Source organism: Siphateles boraxobius, unplaced genomic scaffold (assembly GCF_051911475.1).
Source record: "Siphateles boraxobius isolate OS27281-9 unplaced genomic scaffold, OSU_SipBor_1 11, whole genome shotgun sequence".
Classification (NCBI taxonomy): Eukaryota; Metazoa; Chordata; class Actinopteri; order Cypriniformes; family Leuciscidae; genus Siphateles; species Siphateles boraxobius.
In genome coordinates, this window is record NW_027508711.1 from 13,315,224 (window position 1) to 13,338,269 (window position 23,046).

A 23,046-nucleotide genomic window follows, 5' to 3' on the forward strand; every position below is an offset into this window, starting at 1 on the left:
ACTTACATTAATGGAGGGACAGAAAGCTCTCGGACTAAATCTAAAATATCTTAAACTGTGTTCTGAAGATGAACGGAGGTCTTACGGGCTTGGAGCGACATGAGGGTGAGTCATTATTGACATCTTTTTAATTTTTGGGTGAACTAACCCTTTAAATTATATGTTTATCTTTGTAAAGCTGCTTGAAACAATCTACATTGTTAAAAGCGCTATATAAATGAGGATGACTTGACTTGACTTTCTGTCCTTCCTTTAACAGCCTATGCAACTAGCACTTTCAAGGTCCAGTAAAGACATCCTTAAAGTAATCCAAGTAACTCCAGTGGTTTATAGAAAAGGTAAGACTTTACAATACGGGTGCACTAATATGCATTAATTCATACTTATCTAATGCACAGATAATCATGAGTTAATGTATCACTCATGAAGAACTAAACCATTAATTAATTATTACTGCATCAGCAACTAATAAAGAGTCTATATCATTAATAGATTAAGTAATAAATGATTTGCCATTAATTAAACGTGTTGGATGCGGTGGTTCATCTGGCACAGTGGAATCCCGGTTGTAAAAGGCGGGAAATTGAAATCCATAGTATGGATGTCAAAACCAAAATTACATATTACTTAACAATTAGTTAATAGTAATGTACCTCAACAAGTAAAGTCATAACATAATGATATATTTGCAAATCATTAGCTAATGATTAATTAAAGCAGACAACTGGAAGTTGAAGTGCGTAGCTTTGACCAATTGTGGTAATTAACACATTCATTTACACTATTAGTTAATAAAATATGTTATTGTCACAGGCCGGGGGTGGGGAGAAACCACGACCCGTACCAACTACCACTCTGAGGAGCTACACCCAACACCACGAGGCTGGACACAAGGTACAGTAAGTAATTTGTCTTTATTAAATATTAAAACAGGTTTAAAAGGGCGTCCGCCTGGACGGCTAAACTCGTTCCACTCTTCCAGACGGCAGCGGAACTCAGGAGTTCAGGCAAGGGGGCCTTCAGGTGAATGACTCAGAATGGGTAGGTAACAGGCTTCTTTTGTTTCCTTAGGATCCCGGAGGAGCTCAAGGCGGGCTACAAGTGTCTCCAGAAGAGCAACTCCATACAACGTGAGGACTGGCGTTTCCCACTCCTTCCAGACGGCAGTGGAACTCGGGAGATCAGGCAAAGGGGACCTTCAGGTGAGTGACTCAAAGTGGATAAGTAACAGACTTCTCTTATTTCCTTAGGATCACGGTGGAGCTCAAGGCGGGCTACAAGGATCTCCAGGAGAACAACTCCATACAACGTGAGGGCCGGCGTTTCCTACTCCTTCCAGACGGCAGTGGATGTCAGGAGCTCAGGCAAAGGGACCTTCAGGTGAGTGACTCGCTTTCTTGGTCCCTGTAACACAGCAATAGAGCTGAAGTACCTGCAGTAGAGGAGCTTTGGAACTCGTAAGGAACTCAGGAAGTGGCGGTCTTCGAGGTCGGTGAGTCCTGGGCAGCGTGAGTGACTGGCTTTCTCGGTTCCTGTAACGCAGCAATAGAGCTAAAGTACCTGCAGTAGAGTAGCTTTGGAACTCGCAAGGAACTCAGGAAGTGGCGGTCTTTGAGGTCGGTAAGTCCTGGGCAGCGTGAGTGACTGGCTTTCTCGGTTCCTGTAACGCAGCAATAGAGCTGAAGTACCTGCAGTAGAGGAGCTTTGGACTCGTGAGGAACTCAGGAAGTGGCGGTCTTCGAGATCGGTGAGTTCTCGGCGACGTGAGTGACTGGCTTTCTCGGTTCCTGTAACACAGCAATAGAGCTAAAGTACCTGCAGTAGAGTAGCTTTGAAACTCGCAAAGAACTCAGGGAGTGGCGGTCTTCGAGGTCGGTGAGTCCTGGGCAGCGTGAGTGACTGGCTTTCTCGGTACCTGTAACGCAGCAATAGAGCTGAAGTACCTGCAGTAGAGGAGCTTTGGACTCGTGAGGAACTCAGGAAGTGGCGGTCTTCGAGATCGGTGAGTTCTGGGCGACGTGAGTGACTGGCCTTCTCGTTTCCTCAAGATGAGAGTCAATCGGCACCTGCATACATCTATACAGCTGGACTATAAACTTCCCCACCCCACACGGGCTGGACGATCCCAGGAAAAATTGGAGCGAACAGAATGGTTAAATCTTCTTCACATTTGTGTATACAGCAATCCCTCCACAATTCACACGTGCACACTTCAACTTGTAAGCACTGCAATTCCACAATTACCTCACAGTGGGTTTAAGCCTTCACTCCATTCAACCTGGATCATACAAACTGCTGATCGGGTTCCAACCGAAGGGGGGGGGGGTGTGCAATGATGAGGCGGCTGCACAGGGGGGTTATTCAGGAACACAAACGTGCCTTCCCATCACCAGCTTCAACCTCATGAAAATAGAACAGCGAACATGGACAGATCTTCTAATAGGTCACAAGGCCTCCATAAACTCAATCACAATGTTAGTACAGAAAGCTGGAATTGGGTACTTAACTCTTCGTAAAGGGCGATCTTCAGAATGCATTCATCAAACTCGACTACGAGGTTTGTACGACAAGCTGGATTTGGGCACTCAACTCTTCACAAAAGACGATCTTCCCAATGCCTTCATCAACTCAATCACAATGTTTGTACAGCAAGCTGAAATTGGGTACTTAACTCTTCATAAATGTTGGTCTTCACACTCACGGGGACAATCTTCTCCCTCGCCCGTCTGCTCACTTTTGGCCAGTCCTTCACTCCCCGTACCTCGCCGCTTTTCCCTTCCTTCAACTGCTCCATTTATATCCTCTGCAAACATACACTCTCGCTCGCCACCGTAATCAACTCTCATTTCATTCAGCTGTAAACAATTTCTCCGCGTTTTCCCGTTAGATCGGCCATGACGGCAAACTGGAACCGGCCTGATGTTACACCGGAAGTGCTCCCCCCGGGGGCCTATGCACCGAATTTTAGTTCCGGCTTAGTCACCCGGTGACATCATTAAGGAATTAATACATGATGACACGTTTAATTAATAGCAATTCATTTATTACTTAATCTATTAATCATATAGACTCTTTATTAGTTGCTGATGCAGTAATAATAAATTAATGGTTTAGTTCTTCATGAGTCATACATTAACTCATGATTATCTGTGTATTCGTTAAGTTTGAATGAATTCTTATTAGTGCAATCCGTATTGTAAAGTGTTACCAGAGAAAACTATTTAATAAATAAAATGGTATAAACACTCGCCATACTTTATAAAACTAAGGTTTAACCACTGAAACACTTGGATGGGGGGGGGGGGGGGCGCAGAAAGCTCACAGATTTCATTAAAAAGATCTTCATTTAGTTTTCTCAGAGCTCTGTTTAACACCATTGCTATACAAACAAAGGTATTTTGATATGTGGAGGAGACTATAATGTGGTCATGAACCATAACTTAGATACAACAAGCCGAAAAGGAAGTAAGATGTATTTAACCAAGTTTATTAATACATTAGTCCAGGAAATGGGACTAATTGACGTATGGAGGGAACTTCACCCACAAGAAAGGGATTATACACACTACTCGGCACCTCATTCTGTCTACTGCCGAAATGACTATTTTTTAATAAATGCAAGTGAATGCCACAGGGTAACAGAGAGTAAAATTGGGGTGGCGGATATATCAGACCACAGTGGGATCAGCTTGACAATACACCTCAATAATAGGAAAATAAACACTGTCTGGAGGCTAAATGTGGGTATCTTGAATAATAAGGGGTATGTGGAACAGATAAGAGAAGAAATAAAAAGATATATAGAAGAGAATGATAACGGGGAGGTAAACCCAGCAATACTGTGTGACAGTATGAAGGCAGTCATTCGTGGGAAACTAATCGCTTTGACAGCATCACTAAAAAAGGCTCGGCTGGTATGTATAAATGCAAAGTAGATCAACTGCAAGAACTTGAGCAGAACACAAAAATACAAAAAACAAATCTGTATTACAAAAAATAAAGAAGACGAGAAGAGATAAATGAGATACTCAGGACGGATATAGAAAAGAGGGCAAGATTTGTAAAGCAGACCTACTACGAATCAGGCACAAAAGCAACAAGACTTTAAGCTAGATGCTAACGGAAACAACAGGCAGTTAACACGATTCATAAAATTAGGAACCCTCAAACCAACCAAATATCAATTTCATCAATGACCCGGATGAAATTGAAAGAATATTTGAAGATTACTATAAGAAGTTCTATTCTAAACCTCTATCAGCAGATGAAAAAACAATAAGGGGCTTTCTAGACTCACTTGATCTGCCGTCTATTGGTAAGACACAGAATGACACTGTCACAACTCACAGTTAAGGAGCTGGGAGCTGCAATAACTAGGCTAAAGGCTAGTAAATCTCCAGGTAGCGATAGGTTTCCACCGGAATGGTACAAGGTCTTTCAGAAGGAGCTAACACCTTTGCTTCTGCCCTGTTTTAACTGGACTCTTGACAAAGGTGGGACCCCCCATCGTGGAAGGAAGCAATCATTACAGTTGTACCCAAAGAAGGCAAAGATAAAGAGGATTGCAAAAATTATAGGCCAATTTCACTTCTAAATGTAGACTACAAACTATTTACATCAATTATATGTAAAAGATTAGAGGCCTTCATTCCAGATTTGATCGACGAGGATCAAACTGGGTTCATTAAAGGACGCCAAACACACGATAATATTAGAAGAACCCTTCATATTTTAGATAACGCTCGAAAAAGTGGTATAATTACAATTCTTGTAAGTTTAGACGCCGAAAAGGCATTTGATAGTGTTAGTTGGTTATTCTTATATGAGGCACTAAAGAGATATGGCTTCAACGACGGCGTAATTCAATGTATCAAAACTATTTATCAAGAGCCCACAGCGAGGATCAGAGTGAATGGAAGCCTGTCCAATACAATCCAGCTGGAGAGGGGGACAAGACGGGGTTGTTGTCTGTCTCCTACTCTTTTTGCTTTATATGTTGAGCCTTTAGCGCAGGCAATACGGCAGAATGGGGAACTGCAGGGGGTTAATATACGGGGAACAGAACATGTAATTGGCCTTTTCACGGATGATGTCATTATTTTCCTGCAACAACCAGATATATGTTTCTCACACCAAATGTACCAACTGGAAACGTATGAATATTATTCAGGATATAAACTGAATATATCAAAAACACAGATTCTCTCTCTAAATTATTCTCCAGCCCGACAAATAAGAGAGGCATATAATTTGAAATGGAATTCTAAAACAATGAAGTACCTTGGAGTAACTCTTACTAAAACCCTTAGTGATATGTACGAAAACAACTATAGTGAAATTGAGAAAAATATCCAAAAAGATATTGAAAGGTGGTCTACCCTTCCGTTAGACTTTAGTGCTAGAATACAAGCTGTCAAAATGAATATTCTACCTAAACTGGTATATTTATTTCAAGCTCTTCCAATTAATATCCCTCAAAACAAATTTATTGCTTGGGACAAGATGATCTCTAGATTCATTTGGAATGGTAAAAAAACAAGAATAAAACTTAAGACACTCCGACTACCTATAGTAAGGGTGGAATGGCTTTATCTAATCTTATAGAATATTTTTATGCAGCTCAGCTCAGACCTCTGGCCTGTTGGTGTAGTCCTGACTATGAGTCTAAATAGAAAGAAATAGAAAAGGGCATACAGGGCTATCCGACCCAGGCATTGGTCGGGGATGAACATTTGATAGGTGCTTTAAGGCACGCTATGAACCCAATAATAGCATTTACACTAGAAATATGGAGTGCTGTAGTAAGAAAATACAAACTTAAGAGGGTGTAAAGACTCTGGGGCGGATCTAATCCGTGGGGAATTTGCATATCATAATTAATAATTGGTAATTAATAATTATTCATACATGTTTGGATTAGATCAGTCTTACATGTTAATAAAACTCCCGATAAGGGATGATATGTAATTTTACCTGCATGCATGCTTGTGTATCCTTGCACTTAACCACAAGTTGATTGCAATTACCTGCACGGACCACGTTTTACAAACCAGGCAAAATTAATTAGCTCAATTGTCAGACTAATATCTGTGGGAATCCACAATATCATCTTACTTTATAGGATTTCAGGAAAAGCAATTCTGTGGCCACAAGAATTGAGTTTCCTGCCCTATAAACACATACTCTTTAAAGTATCTTTAATTTGTAAGCTTGTTGCTATAAGATCTTTTGGCACTTAAGGGACTTAAATGAGCAAAAAGGTAGTACATCAATCAGATGAATATAATGAATTTAATAAGGCAGAACTACTTATGTATTTACTACGGTTACATGGGATATATGTATTTACAAACATAATAAACAACAATACACGATAAGGCATCGATGAATGAGAAATGCATAGAGTGTGGACAATGGAAACACGTGTGAGAGGGGAAGGGACAGAGAGAGAGAGAGAGAGAGAGAGCATTGGCAACATTCCCCTGACAGTCCCCTGCCTGTGACAACACGAAAACATCATCTTAATGCTTCTTAGAAGCTCTATAAAGAGATATACTTAAGTTTCTGGGTCTCTCTGTGTCGTGGCATTCCTGCGCGTGCGTGAGCGGAGTCCTTTAGGAAGCGTCACTGGGTGCTGCTTGGCGCGCGTTGAACGGAGTTTCCAAGTCTTTGGGGTAACATTACCAAAGGAAAATAGTTCGGCTAAGTTTGTTTCACTTTGTGGAAGTGAACAGAGTCGACTACGGAAAACAAAACTTTGACTAACAAAGAAAAGAAATAAAGATCTCTACGGGGAAATCACGCGGAGTTAACGTCACATCTTCGCATGGCCGGTGAAGACGCGTGTGTGCGTCTCTCGCCACGTGGTCACGTGCGCGTGTTTCTCCTTCAAAACGAGCGCGCGCTCGTTTAAAGGTCCCTTGTAGATGGATTTGCTGAAGAGATATGTCACGCGGTGTTCTTTTCACTCGTCGATTGGAATTAAACACGGAGACTTATCTAAGACTGAAAAACACAAACTAAACTAGAAACAAATAAAAGAAAGGCGAAGAGCTCGCCCGGAGGCGAGACCCTACATTTTTGACAGTCAGAGTAACAGAGAGACGAGCGCAGGGGGGAAGCGTCATTTATCACCTTGGAGAAATCCGGCCTCTTCCTGTTGACTTGGCCAATTAGAGGGTTGGAATTTCACAGGCGGGACTTTGGTTTTTATTGCTCTTTGTCTAAGAGAGAGACATTTGAAACCGACGAAATTAGGGTGTTTAAGAGCAGAATCTTCACAATTCTTATAATACTAATGTGTCACAAGTTTAGCAAAATGTAATGTCAATTAACAAATGGGGAATGAAGATTGGAGTTTATCAAGACCAAACTTGCCACAAATGGATTTGGTTAAACATTAGTTGGCCAAGTTTAAAACATTATCGCATTAGAGTTGTCGAGAAACATAGACCAAACCACAAAAAGGCAACTCATGAAATAGGGAACTTAGATACATTGTTCATACAATTCTCAAGTGGATATATAATAGCATATACTGTATATATATGAATACAGGATTCATTTCTCCTCCTTGGTTAGAATTCAGAGAGGGTGGCAGTTCTGTGAACATTCCTTTGGGTCGTAAACGCCGTTATCTAAGAACACCAGTGATGTTAGTTTTGGTCTCTTTTCACTCCAAAGATGGAAAACATAGTAAACTATATTTTTCATTAACTTCTTACATATATTTGGCTCGAGCAAGTTGAGCGATTTCGTTTAATACCCATCACTCCGTGTTTGTTACGCATACAAGGATATATATAAACTCTTAGACCTTTATAGAAGTCCGCAAGGTTCAACTACATAACTAACAGTCCTAGATAGACAGGATACAGTATAAACTTCAAACGTACAGGAATACATCATGTTTACATTTCATAATCACTCATTTCTGGGTTTTAATGTTATAGATGCATATATGTGTGTGTGTGTGTGTGTGTGTGTGTGAGTGTGTGTTGTCCATTTGCGCATCTGGCATTCCTTCCTCGCTGGGGGGGGGGGGGGTTTGGAGATAACGGTCTTCTTGGATGTTGGCTCGCGAACAAATCAGGATCGCGCGAGGATCTCTGTGGGGACTCATTACGCTGTAAAGGTGTCACAAACTAATCTACCCTCCAGACTGGCTGGCGCTAACGGAAGATTTAGAATTGGAAGAGTCATAGGTTGGGGCTTTAGAAACCCCTGTTAACGTGTGTTTATTGTGTTAAACCATGCTGACTCCATGATTCTGCGCTCATACCCTACATTCCCCCTTTTCGTCGGATGACGTCTCTGTGGAGACATCATCGGACGACAATCATCACAATGGCGGATGGCAGGTGAATCATGAGGGTTTTGTAGCAGGTGGTTATTGAGGCTGAGGGCTCAGCTCGATGAGATTCAAAGCGGTGTCTGGTGTGATCCCCTCTTTCCGGGGGGTTCCGTCGGAAACCTCCAGACACGGCTTTCGTGAGCTTGGCTGTCGATGTTCGCATCTCGTTGAGCCTCCTATACAGGATGAAGGCCAGGCCTAGTGACAGGATGTGGCTGACTACCATAGAGATACACAGCGCGGTGTCGGCTGCGGTCCAGGCTTGGACAACAGGTGAGGTGTATTTGTAGAGGGTCAGTTGGCGTGGTGACGGCGGAAGCCAGCACCGTTTGGACAAGGCTTAAGGGTATCAGGTACGGTGGAATCCTTCCCCTGGCTAGGCTGTCAATGGAAGAGCTCACCTCCCGCAGCATGTCTGCCATCAGGGCTGTGACCAGCTGAGTTTGAGCAAAGTCATTCTGGAAAACCGTAAACAGCTGTTTCATAGAGTTCACGGTCTGGTTCAGCAGGACGCTGTGAGTGTTGAGAACCACCACAGTTCCCCTCAAAGTCTTGCCGATGGTCTGAAGGGAGGCACTTTGTGTGTTGAGTTGCTCTTTTATCTGTGGGATTTCAGTCCGGATTTCGGCCACGTGCCGTCTCACGGTGGCTAAGTTCACTGAGTTGACACTAGACATACCGATGTTAAACAGAGTTCCGACGGCAGCGGCGGCTCCGAGCAAAGCTCCCAGGAACCGTTTGGAGCGGCGGTTGTGTCCACTTAGCTCCGCTTGTGTGACAGTCATTTTCTCAAGTTGGTTGAGCATGTGCCTGACATCGGCCTCAGCGTGAGTGAGGGAGTCCTCTGTCCATCGGGCACCGGCCCAACTGTATTGGGCCACTGCGCTGGGGTAATGTGTTCTGTAAACATTACGCGGGTCTAGTCGAACATATACTTTCTGGGTGTGGGTCCGGCAGTTGGTGATCAGGAGTCCCGGTTGTTCCCTCAGGACGATGCCTGATGCCGGACCTGGTGAGATGTCCGATTGCGGCTGCTCTCTGGTTGGCTGGAGGCACAGCAGCATCCTGGTAAAAGTGAAAGGGAGAGAGAAAGAGAAAGGGAGGAAAAATTTCAGCGAGTGTTGTCCTTGGTTGGCTAGGACAGTCTTTCCGCTTTTGAGGACGCCGGTATGCCACTTGGTTCGGTGTCTTGCAAGTGTCTCTGGTGCTGCGGTGTGCAGCACATGGTGCGTCATGGGCATACATTGGCATGACCCCCCTTTTGCACTGTGGCACCACAAGCTGTGGCGCAGTGATGGCATCAGGTGCAGAACGCTGAATGTTGTCTTGTGCACGCAGCATGTGCCGGTAGACGTCGGTTGTCTGGGGCATTGGTTGTCGGTGGGTGCAGACGGCGTTCGTGGGTGGTTGGAGGGGTATGAGAGGTGGTTTCTCATAGTGTCCATTGTTTTTCATAGTCTTTGGTAAGCTGGAACGTTAAGGTCAGGTTAAGCAGAGGCTCTGTGACATTTTGTCGCACTTGGGGTGAGACTAATGCATGACCCTAAAAGTTCAGAACCAAGGTTTAATGGGTTCGCTAGGAATGTAGCATAAAGCTATGCGTTTCACGTGTATCTAGCTAGTGAAGTGTGTCTTGTATCCTTATCATCTTAGCTGTGGATGTTAGGAGGCTAAGACTTATGTGGTTCCGAGAGTATTTCCCGGAAAGGGCATAGCCGAGATGAAATAACTGACTTAAGATGGTTCTTATGACTAAATTATTTCTCAGGACTTAACTAGTGGTTCACTACGGCTTGACGAAGTGAATGATAGGGGGAAAAAGGACAGCTTTCCTATTCAAATTAGGCTTATTATCAATCCTCACGACTATAGTTATGCCCAGTAATCGTTGAAATTACTTGTGTTGCAGGGTCATAAAAATTAGTGCACTTGTTGAAAATAAACAAAATCACAAATAAAGGTGTCTCTGTTTCCTTTCTGGGCCCTATGGGAAATGGAACCACATTCCAACAAGAGAGGAAATGGAATTGAATCATATAGATGACCGAAAAGACAAGGTAATAGCTGAATGCTATTATTATTAAAGTAAAAATAAAAATAAAACGTGGGTGAGTGGTCACAACAGCGGGAATGATCTGAATGTGAGAATAGTCAGTAGCACTAGTGACTAAACTTTGAATTCGCTTGGACCAACACTCGATGGTGGGTTACAGCGGTTGCGTGTTCAAGACCACTTTGTGTGTCCCTTCAAATGTTTAGTCAACATGCTGATGAAAATTCTCATTACTATACAGATTCTTCTCTAGCTACACATTTTACATGTACTTAAGCTTAAGTTTAATTGGCGATTTAGCCTACAGTGCTCAGCAAGGCCTATGCCTAAACTAGTGAAGGTGAACTTTAGCTGAGCAGAATTGAAAGTACGGAAAGTGAAGAATTACAAACCCTAACTGGGGTTAAAGAAAGTATTCTAGAATACTTTGGGCTGTATAAACAGCAGCTGTAATTAAGGCTTAAAGTAAATGATGCTAACTGTAGAAGTTATTATTTAGCTTAGCCTAAGCGGGATGGATGTTAGGTTAGGTTAGCCTAGCCTAAGCTCGATGGATGCTAGGTTAGGTTAGCTTAGCCTAAGTTGGATGGATGGATGCTAGGTTAGGTTAGCTTAGCCTAAGCTGGATGGACGCTAGGTTAGCTTAGCCACCTAGGCTGGTTTATTTACAACGTGACATCACGAGTTAGCACTTCCTGTGACAAGTCATTGTCATGGGAACTAGAGCATGTCAGAACAATTCGACAGTACCTGAAGAATGTCTGCACCTTTTAACGGGTTAAAAGGGTTATAAGGGGGCGCCTATACTTTAAAGTCTTTTGAGAACTTGACGTTACATTAAGTAAAATGCGACTGTGTTTTGGCATTTGCTAGTTTTACTCATGTAACTCTTCTCTTTACTTAACACAACTTATTCTATTTGTTTACCGAGTAAGGAAATAGATTTGCTGTAAGTCAAAGGTTGTCTAAGCATCTATAGTTACGTCCCTCTCATGCACAAATGCTGGCTCTTCAGCGAGTGAACAGTTTTGATCGCTAGGTAGCTCTCTGCTTGTAGATGCAGCTAAAATTTTTAGGTGAATTACATCAATCTAACAATAATTTGTAAGGCCTTTACATTGTAGAAAGGGGAGCATCACCCAGGTCTACTTATATATAACACTGTCCTGAGCTTCCTTTGTCAGAAACAGGTTTAGCAATACTGCAATTTGGATTTCTTTAACCAAAGCAGGATAGATATCGGTACAGTTTACAAGCTGCTGAGATGAGATTTTTTTTTTGTCAAACAGACTTACGCTTTACTGCTGAACTTACTTATATTAGTTGGAAATCTAAGACTCTTTCACTTACAGTAGAGATGTCAATTCCAGCTATTGTTTTATCTGCATTTAGACAAGCCAGCAACCAGTGATCAAAATGCTTATCGCATGTTGTGTTCCGTTTGGATTGCAATGATCAAATTAAACCTGTAGGTTAACAGTAGTTTCAACTCAGGTGGTTTTCCTACACTATGGCGTCAAGGTGACATATGCCTTATTTGGAGCTAGGGTATCCTGTAACCCTTTATTGTCATGGAAACTAATGTTTAGCAGTGTCATTTCAACCAGCATGTAGCAAATGTTTGTTTCGAAAAAGTTGTGCATAGTGTGTTGGCAGGTGAGGCATACACGTCCATTCAAGATTTTCTTTAAATCAGTTAAATTCTAAATTGTCTAATGCAGAGTCTTGCTTCTCTTCGAGCACACATTTTCATCTACTTTAAAAGTTTTATGTTTTATGCTGACCAGGGACCCTTTTACAGAGTCTTGCATTATGTTCATTCTGTGTGCCTTCTGGTTTTGCAGTTCGGAAACAATGGGATCTTAGGGGACCCTTTCTGAGGAGGCCTTATGTGTTAGAGGCCTTCTGTATCAGTTCACGCATCGTTGAGCAGCATTTCTTGGTCTCTGGCGAGCTGGAAGGTGCAGGGTAGTGAACTTGAATCTTGACTTGGTGCTGAGGCTGTGTACCCATGGATGGCTGCTGGAGTTCCTGGGAACTACTTGTTCGAGCCGGATGTTGTTCTGGCTGTACGACTGCACGTTCAGCTGTCACGTCTGGGGTATAAGAGTTCGATCTTTGCTCTTAGCTTTAGTGCCGAGTCTTTCAAAGGGCTGAGCTGACATTAAAGTGAGGTCTGAGCTGGTGTCTACCAGGGCTTCCAAGCTCACCTCATTTTCCAAAGTGATGGCTAGGTAGAGTTTCCGGGCCACCCCCTTTTTCGATCAGGTTCCCCAGGAGTCTTAGCGTAGGGGCTGGTGTGGTGATCGATGGGCGGTTAGGGCCGGTCTTGTGTAGTTCTCTGCGGAGACAGACAGACAAGCAGCATTTCTAGGTATTTTGGGCTTTTGGACCCAGCTGTGGGAAACTGTGCTGTGTCGCTCAGGCTGTGCAGCTGTCAGCTGTGGTGGCTGGGTGATGCTGTCATTTTGTGATGTGACGGTTAGCTCTGTGCTCTGAGGCTGACGAGCAGTGTTCTGGTTGCCTGGTTCAGGTCTTACGCTTAGACATAGGATGTCTGTCTTGTCCCTCTTGTCTCCTTTGGAAAGTCTTTTGTGAAGAAGCTCTTTCAGCGACTTCAGGGTCTCAGCTGTCTCAGATGTGGCGGCACTGTTTTTTTTTTTTGATGTGGGTTCAGACTTGTGCTTACCAGTGGCATGTCGAGAGGGGTTCCGCTCTGGGCTGTCTCTGGTTGACGGTCGAGGAAGCTGCGCGCATCACGACTGGACGTGATTCTGAGCAGGTACAATCTGTCCCACGCGGTGACGTTGGTAACAGTTTGTAAGTGAAAGTCAATGTCCTGCGGATGGCGTGCACGTTGTGGCCTCCTGCATGGTTCGGAGTGAACATAGGGATGTTTCTGGCCAGCTTGTTAAGTCTTTTGGGAGCCATGCCGTGGTTAGTGGCCGGGGCTCTCCTGGAAAGGCTCTTCCCCCCTCGCTGCTGACGGGGGTTCTTGTGGGCTGGCTGGTGATGTTTTGAACAGTGGGCTTTCACCCCCCTGTACAGCTCTGGGTTCTTGGCTGAAAGGTGCGGACTGGCTGGTCAGGGAAACTTTGTGATGTGCGTTTCCCCTTCCCGGTCCTTCTGCAGTCTATAAGAGGGTTTCAACTCTGTGTGAACGGTGTCAAGTTCGTGTTCGAGATCTTGTCTCTGCTGAACGTGCCTCTTGCGAGTTTCTTTCGCAGGCCGTGGCTTTCGAGTCTCTTTAAGTTCAGTCTCTGCTCTTTGCAAGGGGCTTCACTTTTGTCGGAGTTTCTCGTTGAGTTCCTCTCTGGTTCTTTTCTCTGACTGCACTCTTTGGTCTATGTGCAGATGAAGATCAGATAGGGCAGTTTGAAGTCTTTCCACTTCCTTCTGTAGCTCGGGGTCGTTGTCATCCTCGGCTTGCATCCTTAGCGTTGCAACTTCGTGCTCCAGGGCGATGCGGCTCCTTTCGTGGAGACGTGCTTGTGCGATCAGCTGGCAAGTGAGGTTGACGTATCTGACCGGTCTTTGTCGTGGGAGCTTTGGCTTGGTTTGTGCGCCATCAGCCTGTCCACGTCTGCGATGCTCTTGGCTCGGGGCTCTGAGTCACTGGCGACCTTGGTCAGGAATGGAGGTTTCATGAATCTCAGCCATGTCTCCAGGTTGTCCCAGCGGGTTGTGGGACTGTAGGACCGGAACATACTGGCTTCACTGTGGGCGAGAGGAACACAACACACACACAGAGAGACCAATGGAACTAAATTGCCCCTTGGGGATTAATAAAGCTATCTGTATGCAGGTTCGTTCTACGTTTAACAAGCTATAATACGGGCTATGCCGCGTATGAAAATTTTGGTTAACTGATGCCGACAGTTAAATCATTTGGTAGGACAATTTGGGTAGGTCAGCATGGCCTGAATAAAGATTTTTAACGGGGCGGTAGCTTAGGGGTCACCTGTTGATGCTAACGGCTTGGTTGTCAAACTATTATTCAGCGTTCCTTGTTGTCTCAGATAGGTTCTGTCTCTAAGTGAACTGAAAGGAGCAGAGCACAACAGAAAAGAGCAATGGCAAGATAGCAAAGTTTTAAGTAACATGCAACCGTCCAAGATGGAAAGGTCTGTAATGAAATGGCGTTAATAGTACACAGGAAGTGTTACAGGGGAAGAGGAGGCCTAAGCCTGCGATTTGTGGCTAGGAGAGTAGGAGGGAGCCAAACACTTCAATGACCGGGGGAATCTCTAGATTCTGTGGCCAATACTAAGTGATGGATTTAATACCTTTTCTAGTTTCCCTGGGGTGAACTGAGGTCATTCGGGTTGGAGTCAGCATTTTGGTTGGTCTCTCTGTCGTCCCCAAACACTTGACAGCAGTGTCCCGGGCCCTTCCGCATATCTGTACCGATGTGTGCCCTCACGCAACCCGACCTTGAACACAACCGGCAGTGCCAAATTGGTGATGTCGTGTTGCGGGCTGCACCAACGGAGAAATACAGGAAAGTCCGAGACCCGTGCTCAGTCAGCGCTGGTGATGCAGGTCAGACGAACCAGCCAGCTGGACCCCAAGCAGAGATGACTGTCAAATCACCACAGCACGAGAGAAATTTCTACCTACAAACACAAAACAGGATGAAGGACAAGTGAACCTCAACGTGAATTAAAGCTCTCTCTATCTAAATCAAATTGAGTGTCTATTTTTTTGTAGAAAAATCAAAGGCAACGGTTTTACTAAAATTATGGTACAAACAAAAAGGGAATTATGACAATTTTAATTATCAGAACAACCTAGCCTCCATTCAGAGAAGAGATTAAGTGCAGCAGGAAGAGCACAGGAGGAAGCAAGCTGTAGTGGCGCGTTTGGGCCACTAAGGGTTTGGGCCACTTCCTCCTAGTGGTCAACCTGGCTGACAGAGAACTTGATTTAAATTGCATTCAAACTGGTTTAAATACAATTCAAATCAAGCGTATGCATAGATGTTAAGTAACTTCTAGAATAGTAAGGATACAGTTGTCATAACGTATCAAATACATAACGTAACGTATCAAATCAAAATTATTAAAAATAATTTGAAAAAGGAAATATAGTAATAAAGCCATAAAACCATTCCCAACAGGAAAGGAGACTTAATTCAAATTGATCTTGAAATTTGTTTGTTTCAAACCAAATTTGATTAAGTGTAGGAAATTAAAGGTTGGCATTATATTTGATGATGATCACGACTACGGTGAGGTATCAATGATAATAACCAAGATAAAACCAACTGGGAGAAAGCCACTTCAGAAAAGAATGATTGTTAGGAACTAAGTGATGAGCTGACGTAGAGGGGGGAGGCCACAAGGGGCGCATTCCTCCTAAGTGGTCATCAGAAACTGTAACTGCTTACTTTTAAATTTTAAATTCAACTGTGGTTTGAACCAAATTCAAAATAAGTGTACACAGTCGGGAGTGAAATCATGTTAGTAAAACTGGAACTTGCACATGCATTGAAAGTTAGAAACACAATTTCAGAAATTCACTGGAAAAATCTGAAATTGTGATGAGAGAGATTGTTTAGGAAAAGACGGCCTCGTTACTAGTGTCCACGAGATGGCGCCATTTCGCTCATGGAGGGTAAAGTCAGGGGGCGGTGCGTAATTCGAGAACTGTCAAGCACTTAGGCCTAAGGGCTGCCCTCTAGTGTTTGTCAGCGGAATAACAACCACCCTGCTTCCATGTGTGATTCAAATTTGAGCGTGCAGACGTTTTGTTTTCTGTAAGATCACACTTATCCAAAATAAAATCTCAGCGTTTTTTTTTTTTTCAGCTATATTTCACAAAACGGCGTGGCAGGAATTTTTTCTACACACACACATAGGGACAACCGGAATTAGGCATCGGTTTTTCAATTCCCACATAAACAATTAGCGCTATTATTCACACGTGTTCGCTTATGAATTTTAAACCTCGGCGGGTTTTTTCTATTCGACACACGTGTGCACGGAAGGATTTCTTCGCTTCCACACACTAATATGGACAACAGGAATTATACGTCTGTCGTTCGAATCCAAATAACATTTATCAAATATCACTTATGATTAAAAATGTTTTTCGGTTTTGGATTTTTTGGTGCTATATTTTAACAAACACGTCTGGCAGGATTGCTTCGCTGCGTCGTGCAAAAATAAAACAGGAAATATTCGTCTGTTTTTTCGACTCCCATGACATATTATCAAATAGCACTTATGATTAAATATACTTTAGGTTTTTTACAATTGAGTAGCTACGTCAATGTTTAACCAGGAGTTCATCGTTAATCTAACGATTATAATATCAGGCCTTTCTTAAGAATAGTGAAAGAGCATCGTTTCACTAAATCTAGTCTTCACCCTGACAGAAGAATCTCGTTCGGACAGGGGAGTTTAACATTAAAATGTCACAATTCAAAAGAGGTTTCTTTGTCTTTTGTTGGACAAATTTAATACTATGAAACTGCAGTTTTACTTTTAGTTATTAACAATGGCAAAAGGAATGTTAGACATTATTTTGCAGCTGTTAATGTGCTGAACTGGACTCGGCTTTGTGCCTTTAATCAGTCAGCCAGTGAGTTCGCGTTGCGTTCGCTCACTCGAGGCGCGCGTACATTATTAAATCACAATATAGACATCGATTGAAACTGAATTGCTCAAAAACAAGTTTAAAATGTGCCTGCATTATTCTCCACCATTATGTAAAGACTCTGGGGCGGATCTAATCCGTGGGGAATTTGCATATCATAATTAATAATTGGTAATTAATAATTATTCATACATGTTTGGATTAGATCAGTCTTACATGTTAATAAAACTCCCGATAAGGGATGATATGTAATTTTACCTGCATGCATGCTTGTGTATCCTTGCACTTAACCACAAGTTGATTGCAATTACCTGCACGGACCACGTTTTACAAACCAGGCAAAATTAATTAGCTCAATTGTCAGACTAATATCTGTGGGAATCCACAATATCATCTTACTTTATAGGATTTCAGGAAAAGCAATTCTGTGGCCACAAGAATTGAGTTTCCTGCCCTATAAACACATACTCTTTAAAGTATCTTTAATTTGTAAGCTTGTTGCTATAAGATCTTTTGGCACTTAAGGGACTTAAATGAGCAAAAAGGTAGTACATCAATCAGATGAATATAATGAATTTAATAAGGCAGAACTACTTATGTATTTACTACGGTTACATGGGATATATGTATTTACAAACATAATAAACAACAATACACGATAAGGCATCGATGAATGAGAAATGCATAGAGTGTGGACAATGGAAACACGTGTGAGAGGGTAAGGGACAGAGAGAGAGAGAGAGAGAGAGAGAGAGAGAGAGAGAGAGAGAGAGAGAGAGAGAGAGAGAGAGAGAGAGAGAGAGAGAGAGAGAGCATTGGCAACATTCCCCTGACAGTCCCCTGCCTGTGACAACACGAAAACATCATCTTAATGCTTCTTAGAAGCTCTATAAAGAGATATACTTAAGTTTCTGGGTCTCTCTGTGTCGTGGCCTTCCTGCGCGTGCGTGAGCGGAGTCCTTTAGGAAGCGTCACTGGGTGCTGCTTGGCGCGCGTTGAACGGAGTTTCCAAGTCTTTGGGGTAACATTACCAAAGGAAAATAGTTCGGCCAAGTTTGTTTCACTTTGTGGAAGTGAACAGAGTCGACTACGGAAAACAAAACTTTGACTAACAAAGAAAAGAAATAAAGATCTCTACGGGGAAATCACGCGGAGTTAACGTCACATCTTCGCATGGCCGGTGAAGACGCGTGTGTGCGTCTCTCGCCACGTGGTCACGTGCGCGTGTTTCTCCTTCAAAACGAGCGCGCGCTCGTTTAAAGGTCCCTTGTAGATGGATTTGCTGAAGAGATATGTCACGCGGTGTTCTTTTCACTCGTCGATTGGAATTAAACACGGAGACTTATCTAAGACTGAAAAACACAAACTAAACTAGAAACAAATAAAAGAAAGGCGAAGAGCTCGCCCGGAGGCGAGACCCTACATTTTTGACAGTCAGAGTAACAGAGAGACGAGCGCAGGGGGGAAGCGTCATTTATCACCTTGGAGAAATCCGGCCTCTTCCTGTTGACTTGGCCAATTAGAGGGTTGGAATTTCACAGGCGGGACTTTGGTTTTTATTGCTCTTTGTCTAAGAGAGAGACATTTGAAACCGACGAAATTAGGGTGTTTAAGAGCAGAATCTTCACAATTCTTATAATACTAATGTGTCACAAGTTTAGCAAAATGTAATGTCAATTAACAAATGGGGAATGAAGATTGGAGTTTATCAAGACCAAACTTGCCACAAATGGATTTGGTTAAACATTAGTTGGCCAAGTTTAAAACATTATCGCATTAGAGTTGTCGAGAAACATAGACCAAACCACAAAAAGGCAACTCATGAAATAGGGAACTTAGATACATTGTTCATACAATTCTCAAGTGGATATATAATAGCATATACTGTATATATATGAATACAGGATTCATTTCTCCTCCTTGGTTAGAATTCAGAGAGGGTGGCAGTTCTGTGAACATTCCTTTGGGTCGTAAACGCCGTTATCTAAGAACACCAGTGATGTTAGTTTTGGTCTCTTTTCACTCCAAAGATGGAAAACATAGTAAACTATATTTTTCATTAACTTCTTACATATATTTGGCTCGAGCAAGTTGAGCGATTTCGTTTAATACCCATCACTCCGTGTTTGTTACGCATACAAGGATATATATAAACTCTTAGACCTTTATAGAAGTCCGCAAGGTTCAACTACATAACTAACAGTCCTAGATAGACAGGATACAGTATAAACTTCAAACGTACAGGAATACATCATGTTTACATTTCATAATCACTCATTTCTGGGTTTTAATGTTATAGATGCATATATGTGTGTGTGTGTGTGTGTGTGTGTGAGTGTGTGTTGTCCATTTGCGCATCTGGCATTCCTTCCTCGCTGGGGGGGGGGGTTTGGAGATAACGGTCTTCTTGGATGTTGGCTCGCGAACAAATCAGGATCGCGCGAGGATCTCTGTGGGGACTCATTACGCTGTAAAGGTGTCACAAACTAATCTACCCTCCAGACTGGCTGGTGCTAACGGAAGATTTAGAATTGGAAGAGTCATAGGTTGGGGCTTTAGAAACCCCTGTTAACGTGTGTTTATTGTGTTAAACCATGCTGACTCCATGATTCTGCGCTCATACCCTACAAGGGATACGGGCATATTGCGGTGTTTTGCGTATGACTCAAATTTTAAGCCAAGGCTGTATGATCCAGTATTCAAAGAATGGGCACAAAAAGGTATGACAGCAATATGTACAGTTTCGACAGGTAGAGAATTTCCAACCTTCCAAGATCTTAAGACAAAATACGACCTAGAAAACAAAGATTTTTATAGATACATGCAGTTAAGAGACTATTTCACAAAAGAGATAAAGCCACTTGAAATGACAAATAAGGTGATTAGAGTCATTGTGGACTCGTACAAACAGAAGGGGTCTCGGCCCATCTCTGCTTTCTATCAAGCCCTGGGTGAGAGTAGGGGGGAAACGACACTTTATATAAAAGAAAAATGGGAAGCAGAACTACAAATTCAGATACAAGAGGAGGCATGGTATCGCACGTGCGAGCCACAATGTACTTCTACAAGTTCCTTAATATGGAGAGAGTTCTGCTGGAAAAACTTAGTTTGTTATTTCATAACACCGAAAATAAAATCGAGGCAACTCGCTAAACAACAAAAATGCTGGAGATTGTGCGGGAATGTGGAATCAGACCATGCATACATCTTCTGGAACTGTACAAAAATGGGGACATACTGGCAAAATGTTAACCTAGTTGTTAAAAATGTTTTGGGATATGAAATCCCAAATACTTGTCTAGTGATGTACCTAGGGAATATTGAGGAGGTTGAAAGGGAAGAAGATCTGTATTTGACTAAAGTATTACTTGCATCCAGTAAGAAAGCGGTCACAAGAAACTGGCTCAATATCAATATCCCAAAACAGGAACAGTGGTTGGAAATTGTCCAGGAAATCTTTGAGATGGAAAAATTGACATACCTTTTGAGAGTCAAACAGAATGTCCTTGAAAAGAACTGGGAAAAATGGAACATTTATATGACACGTGACACAAACTGAACAAATGCCAAACAGAACAGTGGACTGTGTAGCACATCATCTCCAGACAGATTGTTAGATTGTTAGTGTTATTACTATTGTTACTATTTTGATTTATGTATCATTTATTGTATGATTTTGTTGATATACATGTGAAAATGTAATAATAAAAATAATAATAATAAAAAAAAGATCTTCATTTGTCTTCCAAGAAACGAAAGTCTTAACAGGTATTGGATGGCATGAAGGTGAGCAATTAACAGTAGTATTTTCATTTTTGTGTGAACCCCTTTAACTGAAATAACTTTAAAACACATGCAATCGTATATATGCTTTAGCCAAGTAAAATTAAACAAAGTTAAGCAACGAAAATGGATGTCAGGCCATCGATGCAGAGAACTTGTAAAAACGTGAAAAAACAATTTCCATACATTTTTCAAATACATTTTTATTTTTAAATGTTATGCAATTGCTATACCATTTTATTTCTTTGAATATGTTAACTGGGTTTGATTTGTAAGGAACAATACAAAAATTTGTATGGAAAAATCTGTTATTTATTTGGTTGAATGTGCTATTAGAAGTTGAGAAAATATGCCAAATTAAGTTAAATGAACATACATTTTAGTACAGATAACTTGAAAAACAGTTATTGTCTTTCAACTAAACTTTGCTAGTCCAGGTTACTTGAAAAAAGTTGTTGGGTCAACTATTTTAGCTATGGCAGCTAAACTTTTTAAGCTGAAAATACTTAATAATAAATAAAACTTAACTGAGTCAAAGCAAAAAGATAACTAAAAATTTAAGTTGAGAGAACAATTTTTTTTTTTACTGTGTAGGACACATGTAATACGTTAACATTTATTACAGTTAATGATGTTGGACTACAATTTTGTAATGACTATGTCAATTAATAATTTATCATCAATATATTACAGGGAATTGCTCCTGAGGCAACAAATGACATGGTAGTGTGTAAACCAGTAGTCCAAGGATCATGCCCGAACTGGTGTGAAATGTACACTGTACATGAACACCAGTCTAAATATTTTAATGTATAACAGAACAATGATTAGTATATTTTCCCTTTAAACTTCCATTTGATATCTTCTGTAAATTATGAACATCTCTTTATATATAGGGTTTGGGGCAGCTCAAAACATTTTCATCTGTATTAATAGAGATGATATGTTTTGATGTCTGCTACAATATGAAAGGTCAGGTGACAACGATATTTAAATTTAACTTGACATCTCACTTTGTTTTGTCAGGTCCTCTTCCAGATCCTCACATCCTTGCCAGTGTTGAGAAACTGCAAGACAAACGCCCACAACCAGGCATTTGCAAATTACTCCACGGTTGAGGCCCTTAATTTTGTGGACTCTAAATTTGGCCCTGTGCCATTTGGGTCTTTGCTCTCTTACCAGTGCCCTCCAGAGATAAGTAGAGACATTATTAAACACCCTGGTGCCCCTGGATTTCCTCAGTTGCCCATTGAAGGTCACAATTTTAAATTTCACATACAATTTGAGCCTAACTACAAGCAACAATGCCACTTAGAGAGCCATAAAGTGTCAAGGGAGATCTCTGCAGCTATTGAGGCAGAAACACGACTGCAGTCAGAATGCCAGCTGTGGACCCAGGTACGCAAATCCCGACTTACAGCCAGCAGATTTGGTGAGATCAGCCATGTCCGTGGAGAGTCAACTGCAAAATCCTTAGCTGCTCGCATTCTGAGAGGATCTCCTCAGACAGCAGCTATGAAAAGAGGGACCTGGAGCCTGACATACTAAGGCAACATTCTGATTTCTGTGATGTCACTGTGACGCAGTGTGGGGTCCTCATCCACCCTGATGCAACTCACCTTGCATCCAGCCCTGATGCCAAAGTCTTCAACCCCAGAGAAACACCACCATTTGGGTTGGCAGAGGTAAAGAGCTGTGATGTTGAAGATGTTTCTCAAGTTAAACACCTGATCACAGTTCGAGGCCAGACCTGCTTTAAGAAAAGCCACAAATATTACTATCAGGTTCAAGGCCAGCTGGCCATAAGCGGACTTCTGTGGTGTGATTTTATTACAGATACCCACACTGACTTCACAGTTGAAAGAATATTTAGGGATGAGGAGATCATCAACTCAATGCGACAGAAGCTGGATTATTTTTATAACAACATCTACATGGATGTATTATTACGTTGAGGCAGAATTTTCTAATGTAAATAGTTCTATGTACATCTGATGCATGTAATTCCTGTTGTAAATACTTTTTCAATTTATACCTTAAGTCAGTGTTGCATTGTATGTAAATATCCTTTGTCTTATCGAGCAGTGGTCGTTCTTCAACCAGCTTTTTCAGTCTTACAGTTGCAAGGAACTGCTTCCAACCTTGTTTGTAGCTTTGAGCTGCTATGAAAGTTGTTTTATTAGTTTCCTTCATCTCACATAAATGCTATTACCAAATATGCAAATAAAACAATAAGTTTTAAAATTATTCTCTTTCT

General features: G+C 42.0%; 1 protein-coding gene and 1 long non-coding RNA gene across 3 annotated transcripts in view; both read left to right on the forward strand.

Annotated features, from left to right (window-relative positions):
• LOC143703363 (uncharacterized) overlaps window positions 1–23,046 on the forward strand; it is a 276,206-nt gene that overhangs the window by 22,227 nt on the left and 230,933 nt on the right. The gene's annotated exons all lie outside the window — the stretch shown is intronic.
• LOC143704406 (uncharacterized) lies at window positions 799–23,034 on the forward strand. Its single transcript, XM_077197438.1, has 4 exons — window positions 799–899; window positions 1,072–1,185; window positions 1,251–1,380; window positions 21,816–23,034. Exons 1-4 carry the CDS (start codon window positions 799–801, stop codon window positions 22,335–22,337), a joined length of 867 nt encoding a protein of 288 aa, XP_077053553.1. The 3' UTR covers window positions 22,338–23,034.